The sequence below is a fragment of the Miniopterus natalensis genome, chromosome 7, assembly GCF_054644295.1.
Source record: "Miniopterus natalensis isolate mMinNat1 chromosome 7, mMinNat1.hap1, whole genome shotgun sequence".
NCBI classification, from domain to species: domain Eukaryota; kingdom Metazoa; phylum Chordata; class Mammalia; order Chiroptera; family Miniopteridae; genus Miniopterus; species Miniopterus natalensis.
In genome coordinates this window covers 14414441-14442428 of record NC_142087.1, presented here as the reverse complement: position 1 = coordinate 14442428, position 27988 = coordinate 14414441, and the positions used below count along the sequence as shown (strand labels likewise).

The 27988-nt window shown below is 48.5% G+C and overlaps 2 protein-coding genes and 1 pseudogene across 3 annotated transcripts in view; 1 reads left to right on the top strand and 2 right to left on the bottom strand.

The window, feature by feature from the left end:
* Positions 1-18011, top strand: part of TTLL9 (tubulin tyrosine ligase like 9) — a 35452-nt gene extending 17441 nt beyond the window's left edge. The window contains exons 5-14 of one of the 2 annotated variants that reach the window (XM_016200621.2): positions 2724-2792; positions 3454-3528; positions 4932-5022; positions 6787-6827; positions 7687-7774; positions 9158-9216; positions 10082-10278; positions 11618-11731; positions 12875-12999; positions 17150-18011. In XM_016200621.2, the coding sequence (XP_016056107.1) occupies positions 2724-2792; positions 3454-3528; positions 4932-5022; positions 6787-6827; positions 7687-7774; positions 9158-9216; positions 10082-10278; positions 11618-11731; positions 12875-12999; positions 17150-17226 (936 nt within the window). In that variant the 3' untranslated portion in view covers positions 17227-18011. The remainder of the gene's footprint in view (positions 1-2723; positions 2793-3453; positions 3529-4931; positions 5023-6786; positions 6828-7686; positions 7775-9157; positions 9217-10081; positions 10279-11617; positions 11732-12874; positions 13000-17149) is intronic. The other variant, XM_087818810.1, reaches the window with a different exon arrangement.
* LOC107527780 (large ribosomal subunit protein eL6 pseudogene) lies at positions 17331-20286 on the bottom strand (annotated as a pseudogene).
* A 101-nt stretch (positions 20287-20387) lies between these two features.
* Positions 20388-27413, bottom strand: PDRG1 (p53 and DNA damage regulated 1). Its single transcript, XM_016200622.2, has 5 exons — positions 27294-27413; positions 25077-25152; positions 23999-24073; positions 21937-22017; positions 20388-21351 (listed from the first exon to the last, which is right to left on the bottom strand). Exons 1-5 carry the CDS (start codon positions 27378-27380, stop codon positions 21269-21271), a joined length of 402 nt encoding a protein of 133 aa, XP_016056108.1. The 5' UTR covers positions 27381-27413; the 3' UTR covers positions 20388-21268.
* Between the last annotated feature and the right edge of the window lie 575 nt (positions 27414-27988).

Sequence of the window (27988 nt, the reverse complement as noted above, 5' to 3'; positions counted from 1 at the left end):
TAATGTGTGTAAATTCTTGTGCCTGGCACATAGGAAACATCTGAGAAGTATTAGCTGCTGATATGACCATTGTTATGAACCATTTTCCTAAAGTTAGTGTCCTGGTTCTATTGCTACAGCCCCAAACTCAGTGACTTGAAACAACCATCATGTCTTATATAGCTCATGAGCCTCTAGTTTGGGTAGCGCTTGACAGCGAAAGCTCATGGCTGCTCCAGCACTTACTGGGGGCAGCTTCTTTGAGAGACAGCAAGGTGGTGCTGGCTGTTGGCTGGGAGCTCAACCAGGCGTGAGGCCTGGAAGACTCAGTTGCCCTCCATGTGGGCCTCTCCATGCAACCTGAGCTTCCTCACAGCATGGTGGCTGTGTTCCCAGGTGACCATCCCCAAAGAGAAAGCTGTGTGGATGCCATATTGCCTTTTATGACCCAGTATTGAAATCCACATAGTATTAGCTGCTGGCATAATGTTGCTTCTGCCATATACAATTAGTTGAGACAGTTTCAAGGGGAGGGGGCATTGACTTTACCTCTTGACAGAGGGTTGGGGTAGCAAGGCTCTGGAAAACTACAGAGGGCTGTAAACATTGATTGTTTTTGGAAACAGCAGTCTGCTGAGCAAAATATTAGGTGCTTTCCAGTCTTAACTACCTTAATAAATCACTGTGTAGCAAGTTTATTTTCCACTCTTTAGGATTATTCCCTTAGGAGGTTAGTTACTAATAATGCTTTAAACAATAAAGTCATTTCATTATCTCAGATAACAATAAAGCCAAACTAGGAAGTTCCAGGTTTGGGGGTATACTCAACAATGCCATTAAAAGCCCAGGTTCCTTCTCTTTGTTCATTCTGCATCCTCAGTGTGTTGGTTTTGTGTCATTAGACTTGTCACCTCATCGGTGTTAGATGGCTGCTGCAGTAGTATTTGAAGAAAGAAGGAAAGAAGCCAAGCATTTCTTTCTCTCACTATCCCCCAAGTTACTCAGAGCATAGATATGTTTGCCTGCTTTTGTACTTTATATAATTGGAATCATGCAGTATGGCTACATTGTGTCTGGTTTCTCTCCCTCAACATCATGTTCATGATATTCATCCATACTGATGTGGTTAATTAGAAATTATTATTTATCATTGTTGTTTACTATTCTATCAGGTGAATATTTGTCCATTCTGGAGTTTTGAGGGTGGAGCTATTATGAATTGTGCTGCTGTGGATGTTCCTATACGTGTCTGTGGGTGCTCATGTGCATGCATAGGCACCTAGGAGAGGAATTGCTGGGTCATGGGGGTGCCTATGTTCAGCTTTAGTGGATGCTGCCAAAGAGTTTCCAAACTATGCGTTCTCCATCAGCACATGTGAGAATTCCAGTTTCTCCGTCTCCTCAACACTTGATACTGTCTGCCTTCCGTTTCAGTCACTCTCAGGGAGCGTGTAGTGGTATCTTATTGCAGTTTTCATTTGCGTTTTTCTGAAGGCTGCTGCAGCTGAATGCCTTTTCATTGTTTACATTGGGGAATCCTCTTTTGTGATATGAACTTAAATCTTTTGTGTGGCTGTGAACTCTTTGGAGCCCTTGATGCACACTGATTATTAGTTGCTTTCCAAAACAACTGTGTATGTTGCTGCCCCTGAGCCACCATAGTGCTCCACAGATTTTTGGACACCCCGTCTTCTGGGCACACACAACCCTGAATCAGGGTACACAGCACAGCAGGCAGAGCAAGGCAGGGTTTCAGCTCCCACTGCCCCGATGACTGGGAGCCCTTCATGCGGTGGACAATCGGTACAGCCATGCCTGACAACTCTGCCTGCCCCACATTGTACAGGGAGCCCTACAGTGGCCAACTGGGCCATGCTCAGAGGAGAAGAGAGAGAAATGAGAGTTTGCTGGAGGAAAAAATGACTTGGTGGGGGGTTTGGGGGACCTGCTCAGTGGCTACAGATAACTAAAGGACTCAGAAATCAGATTAGTTCTTAGGAGGTCCTAGAGTCCAGAGCCAGGCAGGCAAAATTGAGCTCAAAACAGGTTAGGCTGTGAAAACTTCATGAGGTCTGGATTATTGCTATAGCATAATGCCCAGCACACAACAGACACCTACTATATACCTTTTGGATGACCTCTTAATAGGGCTATTCTGCAACAAATGGGCTGTGTTGCGATGCAGGGGAAGTGAGCTCCCTGGCACTGTGGATGTGCAAGGCCAGGCAGGTGACCACAGTAGAGGATGTCACAGGAGGAAGTAATGCCTTTGGTGCCGACTGCTCTGCATGATATTAAAGATTCTCCCTGCCCCTAGACTCTGTGAAGCTATGAATTATCCATGCTGGCATTCAGTGAAGGCAGACTGATTTCAGTATTAGCCGAAGGAAAACCTAATTAGGAAGGCAAATTGATTTCCAAAAAAAGAATTGGATAATATGTTCCCAGGACTGTTAGAAATGGTTTTTTAATTGTCTGCTCTTGTGTATTATTCATGCAATTGATTCCTTTGTGAGCTAAGTTGGTCTCTCATTTTCCTCTCTGCTTCTGCCTCCCTCTTGACAGGCTTAGCACCTTCTCTGTTCCAGCTCCTTCAGGCCTGGGCTGGGCTATTCCTCTGGGGTTAGCTAGAGGCCCAGGAGGGAGATGGAGACAGAAATGGTGGGGAGGGGCCCCAGGCTTAGGAGTGAATGAGTGGCCACAAAGAGCTGAATGCTGACCTCTCTGCATCTGCCCCCACCCAGGTAGCCAGGTCCCAGGGGAAGGGCATCTTCCTCTTCCGGAGGCTGAAGGACATTATGGACTGGAGGAAGGTGAGCTTGCCACTCCCCCTTCCTCCCTAAGCCCTCTGCCCCCCACTGGTACGAGGGCCCCCTCTTTCCCTCCCTGAAAGCCTGGATGGCTGGCAGAGAAGTTCTGCCCATGGGTCTTCCCATGGGTATGAGGTCTCTGGAACCAGATTGCCTGGGTTCAAATCCTGACCTTGCCTCTTAATAGCTGTGTGGCCTTGGGCAAGTTACTTCACCTCTCTGTGCCCAAGTAAATGAGGAATAGGAATAGCACCTGCTGAGACTGCAGTGAGTTAATATGCCTAAAACCTGAGAACACTGCATTCTTTACCTGGACCTCCTGCTCCCCTGGCTGGGGGGAGTGTGGCTAATTTCCACTAGGTCCTAAACTGAGCGTGGTGTAGCTCCCTTCCTCCCCCTACCCCCATCATGTCCCAAGGCACAATGCAGTAGAAATCCTGATTCAAATCCTGCCTCCACCACTCAGAAGCTATATGGTCTTGGGAAAATTGCTCAACCCATCTGAACCTTAGAGATGATAATGGTGCAGGGTGGGTGAGAGGAGCAGGATGACCAAACTCCTATACAACCAGCACCTACATGGTTAGTAGGTTCACAGCAGGTGCTCAATAAATGAATTTCCTCCCTCCACCGTGTGGCCTGATTCCTTCTGTGAAACTGTCAGGGCACTGCTGGGAAGAAGCTCACCAGCTTGGAGGCCCAGCAGGCCCGGAGTGTTGTCAATCCCTCTGGCAGCCATGTGAGTATACATACGAGGGGGGAGGCCAGGGTCCCAGGAAGTAAAGGCCTGGCTGCCCCTGTCTTGAAATAGCTTGGGGCAGGAGGATGATGGTAGGTGTCCAAAATTCCACCCTTGGGTCCTGGCCAGAGGCTGCCGGTTTGATTCCCCGTCAGGGCACATTCCCAGGTTGTGGGTTCGGTTCCCGGTTGGGAGTGCGTGTAAGAGGGAGGCAACTGATCCATGATTCTCTCTCACATCAATGTTTCTCTCTCTCTCTCTCCCCCTCTCCCTTCGTTTCCCTCTAAAATCAATAAAAACATATAAAATAAATAAAAACTGTATTAAAAAAAATTCCACTCTTGGGGCCAGAAGCCCTGAGTTTCAGTGCTCCCTGCCACTGGTCTGTTGCGTGACCTCACCAGTGTGTGAGATTGGCCTTTGGGCCTTGGTTTTCTCACCAAGTTACTCTGAAGGGAAGAGTGTGGGTGGGCAAGGGCTTCGCAGACTGCAGAGGTGCTCTGCATGTATGTGAGAGCATCGCTGTCTTCCTGCGCTGGGCTGGCCAGCAAACAATCAGCAGGCAGAGAAGGGAGAGGAACATCCCTGGGTGCCCGTGTGGTGCTCTAGATAGCTCTGACCAATGGGACTCTCTACAGTGGTGGAAATGGTACACACCTGTGCTTTCCAATATGGTGATCGCTAGCCATGTGTTGACACTGAACCATTGAAATGTGGCTAGTGTGACTGAAGGACTGGATTTTTCATTTTTTCCCCTTTTTATTGTGGTAAAATACACATAAAATTTACCATTGTAACCATATTTAAGTGTACGGTTTGTTGACATTAGTTTCATTGTTGTGCAAACATCACCACAACCCACCTCCCGAACTCTTTCATCTCCCCCAGCTGAAACGCTGTGCCTGTTAAACACTCACTATCCCCCCCCCAGCCCATGGAGCCACAGTTCTATTTTCTGTCTCTATGAATGTGACTCATTGAGGTAGCTCAGCAAGTGGAATTATACCATATTTGTCCTTTGTGTCTGACTTCTTTCACTTAGCACTATGTCTTCAAGGTTCATCCATGCTGTAGTGTGATTTCACTTACTTTTAGTCAATTTAAATGTACATAGCCACATGTGGCCAGTGGCTGCCCTATTGCATTAAATGCCAGGTTCTGGACCCAATCTGTGTGGGTCCACTTCCCAGCTGTATTACTAACCAGCTGTGTCACCTTGGGCAAGTCACTCCCCCTCTCTGTGCTTCAGTTTCTCATCTGTAAAATGGGGTAACATTAGAATTTCCCTGTTAGGGTTGATTTAAGGATCAAATGGTATACCCCAAGTAGAGTGCTTAACACAATGCCTAGTACACAGGATGTGCTCAATATATGTTAATAATAATTATTGTTATTACAACTAGGATGTAAGAAGTTCGGATGACCAGAAAGAAGAAATTCCCGTGGAGAACTATGTAGCTCAGCGTTATATCGAAAACCCCTATCTGATAGGAGGTGAGATGGCTGTCTCTTCCCCTTGCTCTTCCACTGGACAGTCAGTCAGTCAACAAGCCTTGACTAGCAGCCTACTGTGGGCTTGGCCTGACACCAGGCATGATGGGACGCAGAGATGGAGATCTGTCCTGCACTCTCCCACCTCCTAGCTGTTGCCTGTGCAGCTCCTCTGCCTGGCATGCCCTTCCTACTCCCTTCTTGTTTCACTAAAATTCCCCTAATTCTTTAAGAACCAACTCGTTCATGCATTTATCCAACAGATATTTATAAAGAGCCTACTCAGTGCCAGCCACTGTCCTGGGTGCTGGCTGCCCACGCTGTTCTCATGAAGCTTATACCTGAGATGAGTAGACAGCAATAAACCAGAAACAAATAAGATAGTTCCACAGAGTGTTATAAAGTAAATCAAGCTGGGTGATGGGACAGAGAGTGAGGGAGGGCCTCTCTGAGGACGTGATGGCTGAACTGGAACCTGAATGACAACTAGGAGTCCCCTGTAGGTAGATTTGCAGGGAGAGGGAACTGCAAGGACCTCGGGTCTGAGGTGCGTCTCTCAAGGGGGTGGGGTCCCTGGAGTCAGATCGCCTAGGTTCAGATCCTGACCTTGCCACTTAATAGCTATGTGACCTTGGGCAAGTGATTTCCCTGAACATCCTCTTTTCCTGTTTTTAAATAACAGCTTGATGGAGATGTGTTCACATACCGCACAGCTCACCCAGTTGGAGTGCACAGCCCAGTGGCGTTCACTGTATTCACACAGCCTGGTCCCTTCCCATGCATCCTTCGAGCATTCCCTAGGGCAGACCCATCTGCTTCCCCACATGGGTCCATAAAATGCAGGCATGTCAGGCGTGTGTGAAGGGGCATGACTCACTCCCCCAGGGAGGGCCTGGTCACCTGAGAGGCCAGGTGCTGGAAGGGGCATCGCTGAATACTGTTAACCCACTTGCCTCCTCTCACCTGCTTGGATAATGTCCTTCCCCAAGGGCAATCCTTGGGTGTCTTCTCCTCCCTTCCCTCCCTCCCCCAGTGACCCCATCCTCTCTGTGGCTTTAAATGTCATCCAGTGACTCCCAGCTTTCTGTGGAGACCTTGCCCCCACATCCCAAATCCTGATGTCCCACAGCCTGTGACATCCCCTTCTGGGCATCTCCCAGCAACTCAAACTCAACATGCCTCAAATCCAGTCCTGTCCTCCCCACACCATCCAGCTCATTCTCCAGCCTCCCTGTCTGGGGCACAATCCCCCCCCCCCCCTTGTTGCTAAGCTAGAAGTCACAGACCATTCTGGGTGTGTCTGTCTCTTCCCCTCCCACATCCGCTTCTTCACCAAGCTCCCAGCTCTTGAATCTGTCTGGCCACCTCCATCCCTGCCCTGGCCACTGTCCTCCCCCTCCTGGACAGCTGTGCTAGCCTCCACTGGTGCCCACCGCTGCCCTGGTCCCCTTTGCTCCACTCCAACACAGTAGCCAGAGACCTTGGACACCCTTCAGCAGCTTCTCATGGTGGGTGGAACAAAATCTAAAAATTGCACAGGACCTTGTCTCCTTCCACTCTGCTCTTGGACCAAGCTCCCCTCTCTGGGCCTCTGGTCATGCAGTTTCTCCTGCCTGAGGGCCCTGTCCCCTCTGGACTTGGGTGGCACCTTGTACCTCAGGATTTTTATTGGGATTCATGTCTGTGGGTCCACTGCCCTATCTTCCAAACCTAGCACAAGTGCCTGACAATATTTGGTACATGAATAATTCTTTCCTTGCCTCACAGGCCGCAAGTTTGACCTGCGTGTCTATGTGCTGGTGATGTCGGTGAGTAAGACAGGTGCCCTCTTCCAGCTGTGGGTAAGGGACAGCTGGACTCAGGGACAGGGGACAAAAGTCATTCTGGGGGCACCTGTGGGAGCTTGTCTGGCTTTGCCCGCCTGGGAGAGCCCAGGGGGACATCTGAGGGTGGGTGGGGCAGATAAATGGATTCAAATTTTACCATCTCGGATGCCCCAGCCCTCCGCATGTCCTTTTTAATTCATCGTCATCCATGATGAGCACAGCTAACACTTACTGAGCACCTACTAAATCCCAGGCCCTTGTATTGAGCAGGTTTTCTCTTACTCAGTCCTCTACTAACCAGGGAGGTAGGTTCTGTTACTCATGTTACAGACGAGGAAACAAATAAAAAGGTGGATGAGTGACTTGCCTAAGGTGACAGCTGGTAAGTGAGAGCTGGGATTAGTATCCAGGCAGCTTAGCCCCAGAACCTAGTCTCTTAACCAAGGAGTTGCTATGCTCCCTCCACCCAGTCACTCATTTACTCATTCACTCATTCATTCATTCAACAAACACTTAAACCTTCATGGTCACCACTCTACGCTGGGCACAAGGAGACAGGCTCACCCATTGTCTAGTGGGAACTATGGACACACACCCTGAGGTGGGGGTCACACATGGGCGTGAGCAGAGAAGAAGCCCATTAATTTCATTTTCTTCTGCACCTTGCCCCAGCCCCTGCGCCTGGGAAGGAGGGGGCAGGGTCAAGGGAAGCTGATGTTTGAGCAGATTCTGGCGGGTGCAGGCAGGGCAGGCCCGCTGGAGGAAGCAGCAGGTGCAGGCGCCAGGGTTCAGTCCCCTCCTCTCCCCTCCCCTTCCTCTTCCTCCTCCCCCTCCGTCACAGTACATCCCCCTGCGTGCCTGGCTGTACCGGGATGGCTTCGCCCGCTTCTCCAACACCCGCTTCACACTCAGCAGCATCGATGACCAGTGTATCCTGGGGTCCCGCCCCCATCCCCGGGCGCCCTGCCCTTCCTGTTCCCCGGCTGTCCTGAGAGTCCATACACACTGCAGACGCCGGGTGCCAAGTCTGGGCACAGGAGACACACAGTGACCACGACAGGTCTGTTCCCCTCCCTCTGGGAGCTTACAGTCCTGTGGGGGTGGGGGGTCCCCCGCGATCTGAGGAAAGCAGCCCTGCTTTGCTCTCAGCGACTCATCCCGCACAGTTCTGCATGATGATCACGTTGGCGGGGTGCCTGATATTGGCCTTGACTGTATTCACAGGATCTACTTTCATGTCCACTAGGGTCCGTAGGCTAGGACAGTGCCCCTTGGAGAGCGTTTGTGCCTTTTATGGGCTTTTCCTTTAGTGCCTACCTGGTGGCTCGCTCACTCTCTCAAACATGATGCCATTCTCACCCATCAAGGTGGCAGCGACCACAAATTTGATAGGACACTGTGCTGGCAAGGCTGGGGGAATGCATATGCTGGCGGCAGGAGTGTACATCGGTGCCATTTATTAGGAGGCAACCTGGAAAATGTCCATGGAGGGACAAATGCACATACCTCTGAGCCGGCAATTCTCCTTCGGGGACTTTCTCCTACAGGTGCACCCACAATGCAGGAAGATGGAGGCTTAAAGGTTATTCACTCCACAGTCTTGTTTGTGAGATGGGAATAATTTGGGAAAGTGCCAAAGAGCCCAGGACAGCCTGTCTTGGGCTCACAGTTCACAGTGAGGTCAGGCCCACCTATTTGTAGGGCCCAGGGCAAGATGATGTGTATGAACGTGCTCTGTAAGCTGCAAAGTATTGTCAGTGTTACTGCTGGTCACCATGGTGATGATAGCGCAAGGCAGATGTCAGAGGCCATCTTGACCCCACCCCAAAGCTGGATCACTTTTTCAATATTCCTACAAAGTGGCCACCCAGCCTGAACGCCTCTAATGACAGAAAACTCAGAATGGCCTGAGATGGCTGTTCTATATTGTCTTTCTACTTGAAAATGTTCTCCTATTGAGCTGAAAAATCATATTATCAGCTATGCCAACACTGTAAGAGGTACTTTTATACAGAATGTTATCTGATCTTTCAAATAACTCTGTGAGGCCAATATACTATTATGTACTCCCGCTAAATAGGTGGATAGAGAGGTTAAGTGACTTGCTCAGGGGCCGACAGCCAGTAACAGTGCAGGCAGGATTTGAACCCAGGCCCATCTGGCTCTAAAGCCCATACATGTGCCCTCTGGGCTGTTTTGTAGCCTTCCCCATCAATTCCTGAGGAAGGGTCTTAGTTTGGTCCCTGGGGGCTACATGGAGCAGGACTCACTCTTTTTGTCCACACTGATCCTTGACCACCAACCTCTGCCAGATGTTCACCTCACCAATGTTGCTGTGCAAAAGACGTCCCCGGACTACCACCCAAAGAAGGTGAGCAAGCGGGGCTTCTGCCCTCTGGGTATAGCCTCTGGGACTTGGTGGGGTGACGAGTTAGAGTGCCAAAGAGCCCAGGACAGCCTGTCTTGGGCTCACAGTTCACAGTGAGGTCAGGCCCACCCATTTGTAGGGCCCAGGGCAAGAGTACAAATGGAGGCCCATGCATTGTCTAGATATTTAAAAGTTATAAATCAAACTAACACATTCTTTAACAAAATGTTCTATCTTCCTGCCTTGACAGATATGCTCCTATCTATCTATCTATCTATCTATCTATCTATCTATCTATCTATCTATCATCTATCTATCTATCTATCTATCTATCTATCTATCTATCTATCTATCTAATAACCTGCAAGACCAGGTTCAACTCTAGAACTCTCAGACTTCTCAGAGTTAAGAGCCAGAACAGAGGTGCACAGGGAGAACTGGTCCCCAGCTCACACCCACACAGTGAGGGCCTTCTGCATATCACCCAACCCTACCACAAACAGCAGTTGATCATTCATTGGGCCTTGGGATGCACACATGGTCAGTGCAAACTGTCTTCAGTGAGGCAGGCCCAGGGGAAAGGCCTGCACAGGGCATTTGGGCAAGGACTTCTGGGATTGTGGGTTCCCAGGCTATGCTCTAGAAATAGAGGCATACACACTCTAGTTGGGCACATCCCCCTGGGCATGCAGAGTCTTTGTCCTGAAAGGAGGGGCACACTTGGGGTTCTCCTACTCACAGGACTCAGGGATGGGCTCCTCTTGTCCAAGCCTGAGGGCCATCTTCATGGTGATTGTTGGAGGGTCCCAGCAGGTCAGGCCCTGGTTAACTGAAGCTCCCTCTCCCAACCCGGGTGCATGGGCCCCAGGGCTGCAAATGGATGCTCCAGCGCTTCCGCCAGTACTTGGCATCCAAGCATGGGCCAGAGGCAGTGGAGACACTCTTCAGCAACATGGACAACATCTTCATCAAGAGCCTGCAGAGCGTGCAGAAGGTGATCATCAGCGACAAGCATTGCTTCGAGCTGTACGGCTATGACATCCTCATAGACCAAGATCTCAAGCCGTAAGTGGGTGGGCCAGTGGCCCTGGAGAGGGGGTTTGTTTTCTACACTCTTCACCTTGACTGCCTGGGTTTGACCTCAGCTTTGCCACTTCCTAATTGAGCACACTTCCTGTTACCTCAGTTTGCCCATCTGTTAAATGTTGGTTGTGCCTATAGGATTGTTATGAGTAATAAATGAGGTATTGTCTATGGAGCACTGAGCCCATGCCTGGCAGTACGAGGCTTTCCCTGAATATCTGCTGAGTCTGGGATCCTCCTCTGGTACCAGGCAAGAGAACTCCTCTGTAAGCTCTGGTGCTTTCGGGATGCAAAGTGCCTTGTAAGGGAGTATTGTCACCATGTGGATCCTTGTAAAGAATTTGGTGCACTCCCTCAGTGTCCATGAGGTTGAGCTGATGAGTAGAACAAACCTGAGGTGGCAGGGACCACAGCAGTGGCCCTCACGTGATACCAGTGGGGTTGTTCTGGGAGCTTGAGGTCACGCAGTAAGTCAAGGGCAGAGCCAGGCCCAGGGTCATAGTTCCTGGGCTGAGCTGCTCCCGGTCAGCACCCCGGCTCCTGGACCCAGCCCCTCCCCAGAGTTGCTGTATAGTGTTGAGGGGCTTTCTGAGCCAGGATCTAGGTCAGGCCCAGGTTCAAGAGAAACAGGGTTCTGGCATCAGTGGGTCTGTCTCCTTTGTCCCTGGGGTAAGATGTGGCTGTGGGCACTAGAGTGGACACTGTGGGGAAAACGAGCTTGGAGGAGGCAGCAGATAGTGGAAAGTGAGACCCGAGTCTCCCACTCCCTGCTGGGTGAGCCCTTCCTTCTCTGCACCCAGGTTCCTGGCTGTAAATGACCAGGTTGCACAAAACAAGAGGTTGTAAGCTGGAGGCCCTTCAGTTGCTTTCTGCCTGCAGACATCTGGAGTTTGGCCTTCAGGATGTTTTTTGTTTGTTTCTTTTTAATTGAAATTCAGTGACAATCTCTAAACATTGGGAGATGTTTGCACAAAAATCTGGATTTTTGGCTTTTCTGGAAAACTCAGACAATCTAGCAATCCTGGACTCGCACTCCCACAGGGCAACACATGCCCAGGAACTGGTCATCGCCAGCCCTTTAGACATGAGATGCTCTTCCTTGGTCACCACAGCCTGGCCCCTTTGGGGATATCAAATTTGTAACAGTTGTTTTCAAAAAGTTTTAGGCACTGAAAATTTTCTTCTAATGGAAAGTGGGGACAGTGACTCTGGTTGAATGAGGGTGGGGCCCAGGCACCCCATCTGGCCTCTCAGTGAAATTCCAGGGGCTCCAGGGAGCAGGAAACCCTATACCCCCCCTCCCCCACCCTGCCCTCCCCAGGTGGCTCCTGGAAGTCAATGCCTCCCCGTCGCTGATAGCCAGCAGCCGGGAGGACTACGAGCTCAAGACCTGCCTCCTGGAAGACGCCCTGCACGTGGTGGACATGGAGGCCAGGTAAGGGGCGGGCAGCCTCCCAGGGAAGAGGCAGACTCAGAGCCTGGAACGTGAGCTGCCCCCAGAGACACTCTGGCCAGCCCCGCTAGTTTATAGATAGAGACACAGATGTCCACACAGGGCTGGTGCCTGGTCCAAGGACTCAGCCCTTTTGAGTCAGAGCAGGGCCAACCACAGCGTTCTGAGTTTTGGTCCAGCAGGATTTCCTTGACACTTCTGGACTGGGGACCCTGGACCAGTCACTTCACCTCTCTGAGCCTATTTCCTCATCTGTAAAATGGGAAAACGTTATGTCTACCTCTCAGGATTGTTAGATCAATTTACCAAGATAATTTATTGTCAAGTGCCTAGCTACAGTAAGCACTCAATAAGAGACTACATGTTGTTATAACAATGTGTATATAATGGAAAAATCCAGGGCCTGATTTCAGTCGATGTTGGCTGGCCTGTCTTCCCCCCTCCCTCCTTCCCTCTCCCTTTCTCTCTCTCATCTTTCTTCTCTATTAGCTTTTTCTCAGTTATTCCAGCAAGAGTTTGAGGGCTGACTCTCATTGCTCATGGGTGGGGTTTGGGTCACATGCCCATCTCTGAACCAATCATTGTGACTCTGTTTGACCAGGCTTAGGTCTTGTGCCCACCTCCCAGGGGGTGGAGTCAGCCTCACCTGAGCCCTGTGAGAGAGAGGAGTGGTTCTCAAAGGAAAAACCAATGCACCCTTAGGCTGAAAGAAGGTGAAATGGATGCTGAGCAGGGGGAACCTCAGGTGTCCACTGTATCTACCATCATTTATTCATTCAACAAACATTTGAGCCCCTACTGTGTGCTAGGCCCTGTGCCACACATTGAGGACACAGTAAAGGACAGGACAGGCACAGTCCCTGCTTCCATGGAGTTGATGGCTTGGGGAAGACAGAATTTAAACCAGAATGCAGAAGTGTTTGAGCCAAGGAACAAAAGTGGGGAACGACCCCTCTGAGACCTCTGTGGGCACCTGGGAAACAACCAATGAATGGATGGACAAAAGAAGGAACTCTGACAGTGTGGGAACCAGTAGGGTGCAGGGATGAATCAGGAAGCCAGCTTGGGTCCTTGGGTCCCACCAGGTGCACCCTCTTTAACCCTCTGTGTCTCCTGCCTGGCCAGGCTCACAGGAAGGGAGAAGCGAGTGGGAGGCTTTGACCTCATGTGGAATGATGGCCCTGTCAGCAGAGAAGAGGGGGCTCCTGACCTGTCAGAGATGGGGAACTTTGTGACCAACACACACCTCGGTATGTGGGGCCAGGTGGGAAGTCGGCACCAGGGATGTGTCTTGGGAGGTGCCACGTTAGTCTGCAACTGGCAGCTTGGCACAGCTGTATGACGTTAGGCCAAGGACTTCACCTGTTTGTTCCTCATCTGTAAAATGGAGATAAAATAGTTTCTATATGCCGAGTATATATGCCTAGAACATTGCCTGGCACATAGTGAGAGGTGTTATTAATCTGTTAGGAGGTAGGTTTCAAAAGGTTTAGGAAAACAAAAAACCCCGCAGGATAGGTTAAGAGAAATTAGGGACTTCAGGGCTTGACTTTAAACTTGGTGTTTAAAAAAATGAAAATTTTCTCTGAGTATAAAAATTATTCACACTTATTGTAGAATATTTGAAAACTAAAGAAGGAAATAAAAAAAATAAAAAAACACCACCCAGACATAACCATCTTTAACAATCTGGTGTATTCCCTTCCAGTTTTTAAAAAATGCATATATTCATACTTTTTCTTTTACAGAATTTGGCATAGGACTGGAGTTTTGAGTCCCACTTTTCCACACAGCATTTTCCACATCATTCAACAATATTAATAAGAGCCTGTCTTTTGGAAACACTTACTTGCTAGGTCTAGACTAAATATTTTACATACATTATCTCATTTCATTTTTAGGTCACTTTTACTATTATTTTACAGGTGAGGAAATAATCTCCAGATGTTACACAACTTACTTAAGGTCTCGGGTGTAAGTGGGAGCCAGCACTTGAACTCCAGTCTGTCTGACTCCAAAACCTGAATGCTTGACTTCTAGGCTCTCCTGTCCCTTAGCACAGTTAAAAACAAAATTCCCACACGGCTACAAAATATTCCAGCTTGGCCCAGCCAGTGTGCTTAGTAGTTGAGCATCAACCTATGAACCAGGAGGTCACGGTTTGATTCCCGGTCAGGGTACGTGCCTGGGTTGTGGGCTCGATCCCCAGTCGGGGGCGTGCAGGAGGCAGCTGATCAAGACTCTTTCATCATTTATGTTTCTATCTCTCCCCCTCCCTTCCTCTCTCTGAAATCAATAAAAACATTTTAAAAAAATTATTTTAAAAAAAATTCCAGCTTGCATAGATGCCAAATTTGCTAAACCAATTTCTTATAATTGAGCACATGGCATGATTTCAATTTTTCACTTTTATAAACAATGCCATGATGAACATCCTTTCACATAAAGCTCAACTGAGAAATCTGGCTGTTTCTATAGGAAAGATTCCTAGAAATATAATTACTGGGTCAAAGGGATGGACTTACTATAGCCAAATTGCTTTCTGGAAAGATTAACAAATGTGCCAGCTCTGAATTAAAACAAACAAAAAGCTTTACCAACTTGTGCATTCCACTGATTACTGGTGAGGTTTCAGATTTTTAAATATTCATTTTTCTTGTGTTAGCTTTCCATACTCAATCTATTTTTCAGTGAGTTGTTTACATTTTTCTAAATGTATAAAGGCCTTGGATATTAATATGTTGAGGTAATATACCTCTCTGTCAAGCTTACTGTAAACATTTTACTGAGTTTGTAATTTGCTCTTTAAATGTTGTTTGTGGCATCTTTTTAAATTTTTTTTAATTTTTATGAAAAGGTTTTAAATCTTTTTTAGTGTCTGTTATGATTTAGGATTGGGCTTGACTGCAAGCAACAAAAAAGCCAACTAATAGCCAGAGGGAGACTGAATTATACTGGGCCACAGGAAGTCTTGGGATTGGCCGTATAGGGCTGACACAATAGCAGCATGATGCCCCCAAGGGCCCAGCCCTTTCCTCTTTTTGCTTTGCCACACTTAGCAGGTTGCCTCGGTGCTCATGCCTGTTGCCTCATGGTTGCAAGATAGCTGCTCCAACTCCAGACACAATGTCCTTGTCCCAGGCAGAAAGAAACAGGAAGGCCCAAGGACCAAAGCCTTTCCTTCAAGCTTTGACTATTTATTCCAAAAGGGAAATGCTCCCAGAGACCTCTGCTGACATCTTACCCATCAGAGCTGGCTCACATGGCCACCCAAGATGCAAGGAAGCCTGGGATGTCAAGTAGTTTGCCTTGAGGAAGGCAGAGGAGAGGAAGTTTGTGGATGGTTTTTCCACAGCAGATCCCTAGTGTCTGCCACATTGCGTTGTTGGAGGATGACTACATAGTGCTTTCAAGCTGTGCATACAACCACCCGGAAATCTTGTTAAAATGAAGATTATGATTCAGTAGGTCTGGAGTAGGGCCTAAAATTCTGCATATCTGACAAGCTCCCAGGTGATGCTCTATTAGTTAACTGTTACTGTGTAACAAACCTTCCTGAACAGCTATCATATTTGCTATTCATTCTTCAAGTGTTGCCTAGAGTCACTCGTAGGGCTGCAGGCACCTGGCAAATTGACTGAGACTTGATGGCCTAGGATAGCCTCGCTGACGTAGGTGGTGGTTGATACTGATTGTCAGCTGGGCCTCTGGGTGGCCATTCATCCTTCAGCAGTGCTGCCCTGGCTCCTTCACATGGTGGTCCAGGGTTCCAGGAAGGCGAGATGCAGCAAAGCCTCTCGAGACCCAGGCTTAGAAGTCCCACAGTATCATTCCTCCACAATCCATTAGTTAAAGCTAGTCTAGCCCAGATTCAGTGGGTAAGGAAATAGGCCCCATCTCTTGGTGGGAGGAACAGCAAAACCACAGTGCAGAGAGAGGTGCCTGTAGGAACGGGGAGGAGTTGTTGCAATTCTCTTTGCTAACAATCCACCTCAGATATCAGTGCTGCTGGTTTCTGGACCCTGTTTGAGTAGCAAAGATCAGTGCTTCTCCATCTTGGCTGCATGTTGGAATCATATGGAAACTTTAAAAAAGACCGATGCCTGCTGGAGATATACAGTTGGTCTGGACATCAGTCTTTCTTAAATCTCCCAGGTGACCCTAAAGCACAGCCTAGGTTGAGAGCCACTGATTGAGAAGTCTCTAGAGTAATTCCCAAGTATCCAGTGGAGTGTGGGCATATGGTGGTGAATACAAGAGGAGTCAGTTGGGGGTGGGAAGAGTATTGATGAAATGCGTTACGGATGTGTTGAGGGATCTCCTAGTGAAAAGATCAGCAGATAACTCAGAGATGAATCTACAACTCCAAGAAGAGATTTTCATTGGACACAAAGATTTGGGAGTTATGAATGAGCCAATTACAGTTAAAGCTAGGGTTCCATGGAACCCTGGGGATGCATATAGTGGGCTCTTGTGCAGTGATGCGTTGATGACCAGTGAGCGCCTAGGAGTCAGGAATAGGGCTTTGGGGTGCTAAGAAAGATGGCCAACTCTTCTAGGTCAGTAATTGTGACTATGCAGATTCATCATTCCCAGCATTCGTGAGTGCCGTCAATGTGCCTGGCATAAGATTAAATGACCATGGAGTTGCTTCAAAGACGAGCTCTGAGAGCACACAGGAAGAGGTGTCTCAGAAGCTCCTGTGAGCCTCTCTGCATGGACTGCCTGGGACACACTTCCATGAGAGTAGGGGCTGCTTGTGGAAAAGACTTGTGGGGGTTTAAGAACTTGACCTCTGCCCTGGCCAGTGTGGTTCAGTTGGTTGGAGCATTGTCCTATACACCAAAAGGTCGCAGGTTCAATTCCCGGTCAGGACACACACCCGGCTTGTGGGTTCGATTCCCAGTTGGGGTGTGTATCAGAGGCAACCAATCACATCGATATTTTTCTCTCTCCCTCTCTCTCTAAAATCAATAAAAACATATCCTCTGGTGAGGATTAAAAAGAAAAAAACTTGACCTCTTGAGCTAGGTTAGCCTGGGTTCAAACCCCAGATCTGCTACTTATTATGTGATTTGGAGCAAATTATTTAGCTTCTCTGAACCTGTTTTTTCTTCTACACATTCCGGTGAGATCTCAAGTTAATCCACATTTAGCAGCTGAGGTAAGTCCCCAGTGAACGTTTCCTTCCTTTGATGATCCTTATACTCATCCCACAAAGCAGGTAACTGGTTTACAGATGAGAAAGCTGATGCTCAAAGAGAAAAATGACCTGCCTGAGGGCCACAGCAATTCAGTATGCACGGCTGCTGTCCCCTCCTCCCACTAGGTAGCTGCACTCCCCCAAACCCCCTTTTCTATAGCTAGGCCCTCCCAGCCAACACTCCGCTTCCCTTCCAGGTTGCATCAATGATAGAAAAAAACAGCTGAGGCAGCTGTTCCGCTCCCTGCAAGGCCAGAAGAAAGCTTCCAGCTAATACCCAGCCGCTGGGAGGAAAGCGACCCTGGGAGGTACCATGCCAGCCAGTCCTCTCCCCACTCCATTTCCAGCACAGCAGCACCTCAGAGCATGCACCTCCCTCCCTCTGGCTGGGCCACAGCTGCTGCTTGCTGCTTGGGCTGGGCCCCCTGGATTCCCCACCCCTGGGTGTCTTTGCACCAGAAGCCAATCCACTGGACTGGATGGGTTTTAACCTTGACAGACTGACTTGGCTAACAGGCCCAAAGAGTAAAAACTCATCAAGTTCTGCTATCCCAGAGAGATCACATCTAATAAATGCGCACAGGCCTTCCTCGAAGTTACTGGGCACTAGGATTGGCTCAGAGAATGCTGTCGGCTGCAGCCTCGTCCTCCTAACTTTGACCCTTTGATGTCTCTCAGGTTAGTGCTGAAAGAGTTCTCCAAGGGCAAGAATTCACGGCCTAGGGAACTTGTCTTAAGCTGTGCTTGCAAAGCAAGCAGTTACTAGATTGTGTTTGTTGGAGGTCTGGAGGACTGAACCCTGTACATCTTCTCCTCCTTGTAATACCCTGACCTTACATGTCAGGGGAACCAATGGAGCTCCCCTGACCATCTGAAAGCCAGCAGGCCAGAGCATCCCCATTTCTCAGATGGGTATGGTAAGGATCAGGAAGGCAGAGCTGCTTAGTAGGGGTCCCTGCAAAGCTGCCCTTAGATCTAAGTTATCTGAGTGACATAGGTGCCTCTCTGGGCCTTCCCGCTTGAGGTTGGGTGCTGAGTTTTTTAAACCAGAATGCCTTGGGCTGGTAGGCCAGGAAATGGCTTAAGGAGTTGGGTGCAAGTAAAAATTTCTGCATTTTCCACATTTCTACGCCTTCTCTTGGTTTAATAGGAGTTACAAGTGGGCTTGTGGCTAACTGCTCCATGAAGGAACCATCCTGGGACCCCGGGCAGCTCCCTCTATCACTCCCCATGCTTCCAGAGAGTTCTTTTGGCTGCAAATAACAGAATCTGACTACTTGGGGAAGGGAAGGGCTTTTGGAAGAAAAATACTGCCGAATCCAAGAAGTGAACCAGTTAGCTTTGGGAAGGCCAGAAGCCGGCCATTCTGGGCCTCCTGCCTCCAGAGTGCAGACTTCCTTCCATCCCTGTAACTGAGGCAGCCCAGACAGCCCCAGGCAGAGGTTCCACCTTTCGAGCAGAAACCAACTGGCTCTTTTCTGGCCTAGTATCTACCCTGCCAGACACGAAGGGACAGTGTTCAGACAGAGAGATTGTGAGCAAGGCAGTCATACAGATAGTATCTACCAAAGTAAACACTGCTACTCCCTACGTTTTAAGTTTGTATTTACAAATATGCAATGTAACAGCAACATGTTCTTCCCTTCCACCCAAACACGCAGTTTCTGCTTTGAGGGAACCACATAATTGGTGACTGCATACAAATCACCAGCTTATTAGACACCTGTCCTGCTCTTTTCTTTTCTCACTTAATCTTGGAGCTTGTTCCAAATCAGTGCTCAAAGAGCTTCCTTCTTCCTTTTTGTAAGTTTATTTTTTTAACAGATCAGTTGTTTAATCAGGTTCTTCATAAGAAATGTAGAACACCAGTTTGTGAAGACAAAGCCCATTGGTGAGAGCAAACAGCGGAGGGAGCCCTGGAGCTGAGGAAGTGCTTTGATTTTTGACAGAATTTGCGAGTCCCTGGCTTTCCGATCAATCTTGCCCTGCTCTGTAATCTTGTATTTCTCTTTCTCTGTGTCAAAGATCTCACCCTCCTGGTGTCTGGGCTGACGCAGCTGCTGCTTCTTGAAGCATCAGTGAGATGTTTGGGGATTTTCACACCACTGATAATCAACTTTGGTGGCGATGACAAATTTCTGGTGTGTTCTATGCAGAGGAACTGAATTAACGGACAGAGGTCCAGTCACTAGTAGGAAACCACTGCTCAGCTGCTTTAGGAAAACCACCCTTTTGCCTCCATGGCGCCCAGTGAGGGCGATCAGAATGGTTGCGGGAGTGATGCTGGCCCCGTTTTCTCACATGCTGACTGAAGGGTTTCTTACCCTGGCTCAACAGCTTTCGAAGCACATCTTTAGTAGGATAACATCTAGGTGTTTTGTGAAGTTTAACCACTCAGGTACCACCATTCTTGTTGCCATCAACTGGTTTTGTGACAGTAGCAAAAACTTTTTTTCTTTTCAATCCTGGATTTAGCTGCTGAATATTTCCTCTTGTGCATGGCCTTTTGGGATACATAGCTGACCGGGAATATCCACCAATTCTTCTGACAAGACTTCGGCTACAGTGGGGCTTCCCCTTCTTAGGCGTCTTGGCCTTGAGGTTACCCTTCTTAGCCTTGCCACCAGCATCAGCCTTCTTGGCTTCAGGTTTCTTCTCCTTAGTATCTGGCTTCTCAGTTTTTTTGCCAGCCATCTGGCAAGATGGAAAAGAAAACTAAGGAAAGAGCTTCCTTATTCTCAATTATAGCTGTGTGGTATCCCAATACCTGGAGCTATCAATTCCTTTCATCTACTGCGGACATTTAGTTGTGTTTTTTTTTTCATTTAGTTTCCAATTTCATCTACCTATTCTTTGGGCCCTTGCGGAAAAAACAGAAATGTCTACTAAAAAAACTCAAGAGGATGCAAAATAGTAGTTCTGGGCCAATTCCTTTAATCTACTGCAGACATTCAGTTCCTTTTTTTTTTCTCTCATTTAGTTTCTGATTCCATCTACCTACTCTTTGGGCCCTACAGAAAAAACACAGAAATTTCTACTAAAAAAACTCATGAGGATGCAAAATAGTAGTTCTGGGCCAGATTTGACTTATGTAAGGTATTTTGTTTGGTCAATACCAAAGCTTTTAAAATTTTTCTGCATTAGTCAGCAATATTTAAAAGACAGGAAATTCTACTTAAAATCCAAATTGCTAGCTCCTCTTGAAGAAAACGTATGATCTGGTCATACCAGCCTGTGTGCCCATAGGACTATTGGCAGGAGCTGAATGGAGCAAGGGAAACGGCAGTGTGCTCTCTCCATTTTGCCATTTGTCGTTACTGCCTGTCTAATCCTGCTGTCACTTCAAGGAAGCACCGCTGCCCCTTCATCAGTGGTATCCTAAAGGGAGCGGCGTGCCCTCAACTAAAGACCGAATGAAGTACAAACTAGAACCTATTCATTTAGGTAGCCTTTATTGAGCCCTCAATGAACAGGAAGGACACCGTGATGCCCTCACAGCACATTCACATTAGGACCCAAGACCACTGAAGGCAGGGGAACTCGGAGAGCAGCGCTGCCCTGGCCCCGCTTTCAGAGGGTGGGGGGGCGTCCTGAATGCACGCAGCATGTAAGGCGGTCTCCCTCACCCATCTCTGGTGCAGGACTCTGCAAGGCCTTCCTGAGGAAAGAGCAGCTGCGGGGGGTTGATAAGCAGCACCCACTCTGGGCTGTCTGGGAGCAAGCAGGAAAAACAGGCCAAAATGGAGCCAGTGGGGAGAAATGGTATGTCTGCTCCACAGATAGTTGTGGTGGACCACAAAGCACCAAGACTGTCCTCCATTCAGAACCACCTGTGAGCCTCCTGCTTTATTCCAATTGTTACACAAGCTGCTTGAAAATGCCGGCTCCCTTTCCGAGAGGAATGCTGGAATGAAGCTCCCACTCTTCCCCTCTCCCTTCTTCCCCGCCCAGGGCCCACTTAAACAGCAGGCCACTGTTAAGTGTCTGTTGCAGTCATTCTCATACCCGCACAGGCGCTGCCCCCACCCACCCACTGATGGCTGCTAGGCCTTTCAATAGGTCTTGTGTCCATTCAGCCCCAGTGGTCAGGCCTGGCAGACACTGGCAGGCTGAGGGTTCCCTCCTGCTGTCACAGAGCAGTCAAGTGCTACAGATAAAGAGGCTGCATACAGGAGCCATGGCCAGATTGTTGGTGCCTATGACCTTGCAGAGTAGATCCTGTCCTTGCAGGTGCCAGGGTTGGAGAGTTGTGGGTCCTACACGATCCAAGGGGGGATGCTGGTCTTAAGCCCCCTATCTTGGTTCTCGAATTTTTTTCATCCTTTCAAGATGACCTTGAGAGCTTTAAGTTCATCCTGGTTGAGGGGGGTCAGGTTAAAACCCTTCAGCTCCGGTTTGCCTAGGGGGAGAAGACAATCCATCAGGGTGTTCAGACCTCCTGCTGTCCAACCTATTGGCCCTGGAGTCAGGCCTGGGAAAGGAGCTTACTCTGCATTCATGCTGCCAACACTTGGCTTTGAGGTCTGACAGGGAAGGGCCTCAAGTCTGCAATGTACTGAACAATGAACATTGACACCCGCTACTGAGTCACCAAGCACCTGCAGAATCATAACTCTGCTGCCCAGAAAACTCCAAATTTCTGTCACACCTGTGACGGGTCTGGAGTGGTTAGGTTTACTAGAAATTCAGCTTCTGAGTCAGAGCTACCCTGATCCCCACACCATGCCCTGCAATAAAATATAAGATACCCCAGGCCATTCCTAGAGCCTGGAAAAGAACTTGTGATAGGAAGAAGACCCCCAAACTTCCTTGTCCATTCTACCTGAGGACTAGAGACAACCACTGCCCACAGCTTCAGTGCCACTCACATGCTGTACAGGCCATTGCCCACCTGAGAGGGGCTTCCCAACCCTGCCCCCTAAGTCCATGTTGATGGTTCTGTCCCCTCCTGGTTTCCTGCTTCCCCATCCCCCCAGGCTAATACCTTGGGCCTCAAAGAGGCGGTTGACCTTCACTTTAAGTTGTTTCCGGAGTTTCTCTATTTCTTTATCCAGATGATCCTGATCTGAAAAATGAGGTGGGCAAGCAGGGTGAGGCTATGCTACAAACAGAATGACCCAAAGGGAGCCAGGGACACCAGCCTCTCCCTAGCCCCTTTGAGAGCAGGGCTATTAGTACTCAGGAAGGAATAGAGGACTTCAGAGACCAATTGAGGAAGGAACCAAAGGCTAGAGAAGCAACATGACCTGCCCACAACCACTGAGTGAGCCCAGGTTCAGCTGACAAGTCCCCTGACTTTCAGTCTCCTGAGCTGTTTTCATTATGCAAAGTACCTTGGGCTGGTCAGTGCACAGGGAAGGCAACATCAGGATTTTAGGTCACCCTCCCGCAGTGAAATTAGAGAAAATTCAACTGAAAGAATAAAATGAAGAACCTACAACCAACCTACACTATGATGATTAGAAAATGGGTGGTAAGGAATTTATAAACCCAACTCCATTAAGGAGTTTTTAGAAAAGCATGATTGTGGTAACATGTGACCTAAATATCCTAAACAATCAATAGGCAAGCTGAATGCTCAAGCTTAACCTAATTAGCCTCAGTGAGTAGAAAAGGTTATCTTACCTTAACAGACTGCACCTAAAAGCAAACTGCACATAAGTGGAAGCTACAAAGCTCAACTTTAGATGGTGCATCTGACTGATGTCACCCAATCCACTCCACCTGCTCTGTTTTCACCTGCTCACAAGGGACATTCTAGCTAGTTTGTCTTCCCCACAGACTTTCATTCCTTCTGATGAGATGCCCCTGACCAGCTGAGCCTCTGGCCTGGGCAATGGTACTACTAAATGTTTTAAAATGGGTGGCTCAATGTAAATGAGTAACCCCAGTCTCTTACAAGCTTGTTTAGCCTGTCAATCTCTGTAAACCATAGATAATGATGTCCCAGAGCCCCTCTAGGTCCAGTGACATGACCACATTTATGAGCGAAGAGAGCTGATCCTGAACCCAGGCAAGTGACCCCCTCTGAAAGCAGCCTCCAGCCTACCACCCAAGTACAATAACTCAATTTATAATAACATTAGTGTATGTTTTTCAACAAAACTGGAAAACTACTCTTCCAAGCTAGTCTAGTTTCCTCTGCTAGAATTTTGATTTCAACAGGGATAGAGATATCCTGTCTTCAGGGACAGAGGCAACCTTGCTGATTCTCTTGACCCATACATTTTCAAGGGTAGAAAAGAAAAAATATGTGTAACCTGCCCTTTTCCCAGCCAAGGACCCATTTGTAGCCCGGCCTTTTGCCTTTATGATGTATCTCCAAAGAGCTTTGGAGACTGTGGTCATGCACATTTGAGAAACATCTGTTGAGCACCCAGGCTATGGCAGACCCTCAGGTTCACTCTCCCCAAACCCCCATTTTCAACCCAGTCTTTCTCGTAGGGGATGTGAAAATAAAAGCTTACTACGCCAGGCTCCCCTGCAGCCATGGGGGCTATATGACTTAGTTCTGGCCACAGAGATGCCAGCAGAAGTCCCTGAGGAGGACATCCAATTTCCAAAATAGAAGCTAGGCCATATATGGAGAAAGCCCTTTGCCTTTCCTCCAGCCTGAGACCTGCAATGATGACACAACAGCCAAGAGAATATGCTAAGGTGACATTGCTGAGCAGCAGTGCCAGTCCTGGATGGCTCACTCCGCCAACTTCTTACATGAGAAAAACAGAACCAAATCTTAAACCTCAATTTGTTGAATTTTCTGTTATCTGTGGTCCACCTTGTTCCACATTGATAAGCATTATGCTGGGCACATATACTGTTTTTTCTTAACTTCAAAACAACTGTGCTATAGAGATGCACCCACTCCCCTTTAGAGATGATGAAATAACTCATAGTGGCAGAGCAGGGATTGAAACCCACATAAGTCTAAATCCTTTAACACAGCTGCCTCTCATCAAGCTGCCCAAAGCCTAACAAAGGTCTGTTAAGACCGAGGCTGGTGAGGGAGGCAGCTGTGTCCCTGACCCATGCCCAGGAGGCCTTACCTTTCTCAATCATTTCCTTTGTCTGAGGGTGAGGCATCTTGATAAACATGTTCCCGAAGCAAACCATCACATCTTCTGAAATGGAAAATGGTAATTCCTTCAACAAATATTTTTGAGCACCTCCTATCCACTAGGCATTGTTTTAGATGCTGAAAAACTGCAGAACAAGACAAAGTTCTGCACTCATAGAGCTTGTTATAGTGGAGGAGGGGGAATAAACAAGCAAAGGCCCTGCCAGGTCTAAGTACTATAGAGAAAAATAAAGCAGGGTAAGGGGGATGGGGAATGCCAGAGTAGGGAGAGACTTGTTATTTATACCTGGTGGTCTGAAAAGGCCTCACTGTGTGACATCTGGACAGAGACCTGAAGAAAGTGAGGGCGTGAGCCCTACAGCAAAAATCAGTAATTCTGCTTGGGGTGTTAGGAACAGCAAGGAGACCAGGAAGGATAGAGTCAATGAGCGAGGAGGGAAATAGAAATGATGCTGGAGAGTGTAAGGAGATCTGAATTATATGGGGTCTTGTGGGACTCTGGATTTTACTCTGGTGAGATGAAAAGCAACTGGAAGGTTTTAGATCTTCCACTGCACTTTAAACTCAAACTTCTTCCCTTCATTATGTCCTAGCCTCTGTCCATCTGTCTAGCCTCATCACTTCCCCTTCCCCACTTGCTTATTCTGTTACAACCACTTGGCTTCTAAGAGCCCCCATCCCATCCTCCAACACCTATCCCACGCCCAGTCCCTTTTACAGCTTTCTCACAATTTTCAATTACGTATTTATGTTGTTCTGCTCATTTGTAGAACACAAGGGCAGGAACTGCACTGTTTACACTACACACCCACCCACACTTTACCAGTGCCATCATTGATAAGCCAGCACCTAATGGTCTGTCATGGAGTTGAGCAGCTGAAACCCTGAGCCACAGTTTGTGTCAGACCTGTGAAATTTCCTCCCCTATCTCCACGGGCTGTGTCACATACCTGTAGCCTGCCTGGTCTCTATCAGGGACAGGGTAAAGGCCTTAGAAGGAAAATTGAACAGGCCTCCTGGGCTGTAGTGAGGAAGTCTTGACTCACCAGAAAGGTTGAGATCTTTCTGTAGGGCCCTCAGGCCCTCTCGGTTCTGATTCCTTTTGGTGTCCAGATCCACAATCTGAAAAGCACAGGGGCAGGAGGGAAATTAGCTACTTCTTGTCCCAGCCTGTCACCTCCCAACAGACCCACCTCTCTATTAAAACTTAACAGAGACAACAAGGCATCATTCCTGGGTTACTTCCAGTGTCCTGTCTAAAATGGACTGATTTGTGAATGTATTTCTTCCCCCACTCAGCTTCCAGGTCCTTAAAGACCATGTATTGTGCAGGTGTTTTCCCCCTAGAAAAGGTGCTAAGAAAATGTTAACTAGTCTGGCCGGGCTTGGCTCAGCGGTTGAGCGTCGACCTAGGATCCAGGCGATCGGGGTTTGATTCCCAGTCGGCACATGCCCGGGTTGCGGGCTTGATCAATGACTCTCTTATCATTGATGTTCTATCTCTCTCTCCCTTCCTCTCTCTGATATCAATAAAGATATATATTTAAAAAAGAAAAAAAAAGAAAATGTTAACTAAACAGATAATTTTTTATTATATACTTGAGCACTAATTCTCAAGCTTTAAGGCATTTCAGAATCACTCAGGAGTGGAAACCTCATCATGGGCAAGCTCCTCCAGCTGATTCTGACCTAGTATCATGAGAAGCCCAACAACACTGGACTGGAACAGAAGGTGTGGGGAACTGAGATGGTGGTAACAACACAACAGCTACTAAAGAAGTGAGGGGGGGCGGGTACAATATGCTGCTTTAGAGCACTGGCTCTGGAACCAGGATAACCAAGTTTGAATCTGGCCGTATGCTATGAACGGTGCAATTTCACCTTCCAATTTACCTCTCTGAAAAATGGAGATATGAATAGTACCTACCTCACAGGTTATTGAGCCAGGAATGAAATGCATTATCAGCACAATACCTGACACACAGTAGGTACTCACAAACTTTAACCGCTATTATTATCATCACTCAGCACACCGATACAATGTTTGAAAGGGTCTTCCCCTTGTCAGTAAACAACCAACCAACCAACCAACCAACCACCCAATCATTCTAAGTGAAAATGAGTCCAGAAGCATTCTTGGCCCCTCCTATCCCTCACCCCTATATGTAACCATCACCAAGACCTACTAAGCCGGATGGCAGAGGACTGAGTAGAAGCTACACTGATACTCTCCCAGGACCCCAAACTGGAATTACAACTAAAATATACAAAAATCATCCTGAATAACCAACTAAAGACTAGCTGGAGATGGAGAGACCCCTATAACCAAGGACATAAAGAGGAGGCGACATCAAGACTGGTCCATTGCTAGTTTTTACTCTTTCACTTAAGACACTTCCAATGACTTTCACCAACTGGAAAGTGATGAGATCATATTGATTTTATTAAAACGAAATCTTTACTGCCACTGTCTGAAAACTGTCAAAATATACAGTTCTTAAAAAAACACACACACAAAACTACTAAACCCACCTCCAAAATATATTCCTGACCCATCTGCTGTTTCCATCACCACCACCCTGGTCCAATCCCATCCCTCTCCTGGACTGGCAGCTTGCCTTCCTATTTTTACTGTGCTCTACAGAGGAGCCAGAGGAATCCTTTTAAAACCTAAATCCAATTACCTCATCCTTCGCTCTCCTCCGCCCCCAGCTCCCTTCAAACACCTGGCACCTTGATTAGAACCAGACCCGAGCTCCCAGTTCAGGTCTGCAAGGCCGGCCAAGCCCGGGGTCCCACGTTCCTCCCACGTCCCCCCCTTAACAGTCAGACCTCTCAGACCTCTTTTCTGTTCCTCTTCTCCCCTCAGGGCCTTGACTAGGGCAGTGCAGCCCAGGTCAACTAGGGGCCCCAGGAGCTGCCTTTTGAAAAAGGGGGTCTGGTAAACTGCCCAAAGGGGTAATGGTTCGGGATCTGGAGGGCACGGTAAAGGGCAAAGGAAGGATGGAGAGAGGATGGCTGGCACGGAGCGGGCGGAGGCTCCCCTAACACGTACGTGCTGTATAAACGGGTGAGGCGCGGCGCGGTGCCGACATGACCTCAATCTGTCGTTTGTCGTCACAGCCGACAGACCACCCGTCCGGGTAAACTCAGGGCAGCCGGTGCTGGAGCCGGATTCCGGGCCCCGCGCACTTCCCTACGGCGCTCGCCGCTAGGCCCCAAGCGCTGAACCCGAGCCCCTGCGCGGCGGACGCGCCTCCTACCTGCCGCTTGTCCGACAGCACCGCCTCGGCGAGCTCCTCCACCTCCACCAGGTACTGCAGCACCCGCTCCGCCTCGGGCGACAGCATGGTGCCCGCCCGCTGCGCCTCCGCTCCGGCTCGAGTCCGGCTCCCGCTCGGGCTCCGCAGCGGCTCCGCCTGCGCACGCGCTGCTCTGACAGGGCTTCCGGCGCGCATGCTCAATTAAAAGAGGAACGGCGGCGCGCAAGCTCCAGCGCACGCGCGTCAGCTGAACGCGAGTCAAGGTCGATCTTTGGGGGCGGGGCTGGAGCGCCCCCTGCAGGCCCCGAGAGAACAGACCTCAGCGCGGCCCCTTCTCCCTTCCTCTCTTCGCGTGGTTCTTAAGCACCCGCTGTGTCAGGCAGTTTTAGGAGCTGAGAATGCAGAGTGAACAAGACAAAGTCCCTGCCTTCATGAAACTTCATCCTAGTGGGAAAAGCCAACAATTAATGACCAACAAAATAGATATGAAAGAGCTGCAGAAATAAATCATTTTTTCCCTGTTTGAGAAACACCAAGGAAGCCCGTGGGGCAGTGTGACTTATATGTAACTTCTGACACCTTAAGTTCCTAATTCATAAAACAGGGGTGAGTAAAAGTATCTCTCATCGTCTTTCTGCAGGATCAGGAAAGGCAGGAATCATTTTTCAATTCCGTTTGCCAGTGTTTATTGAGAC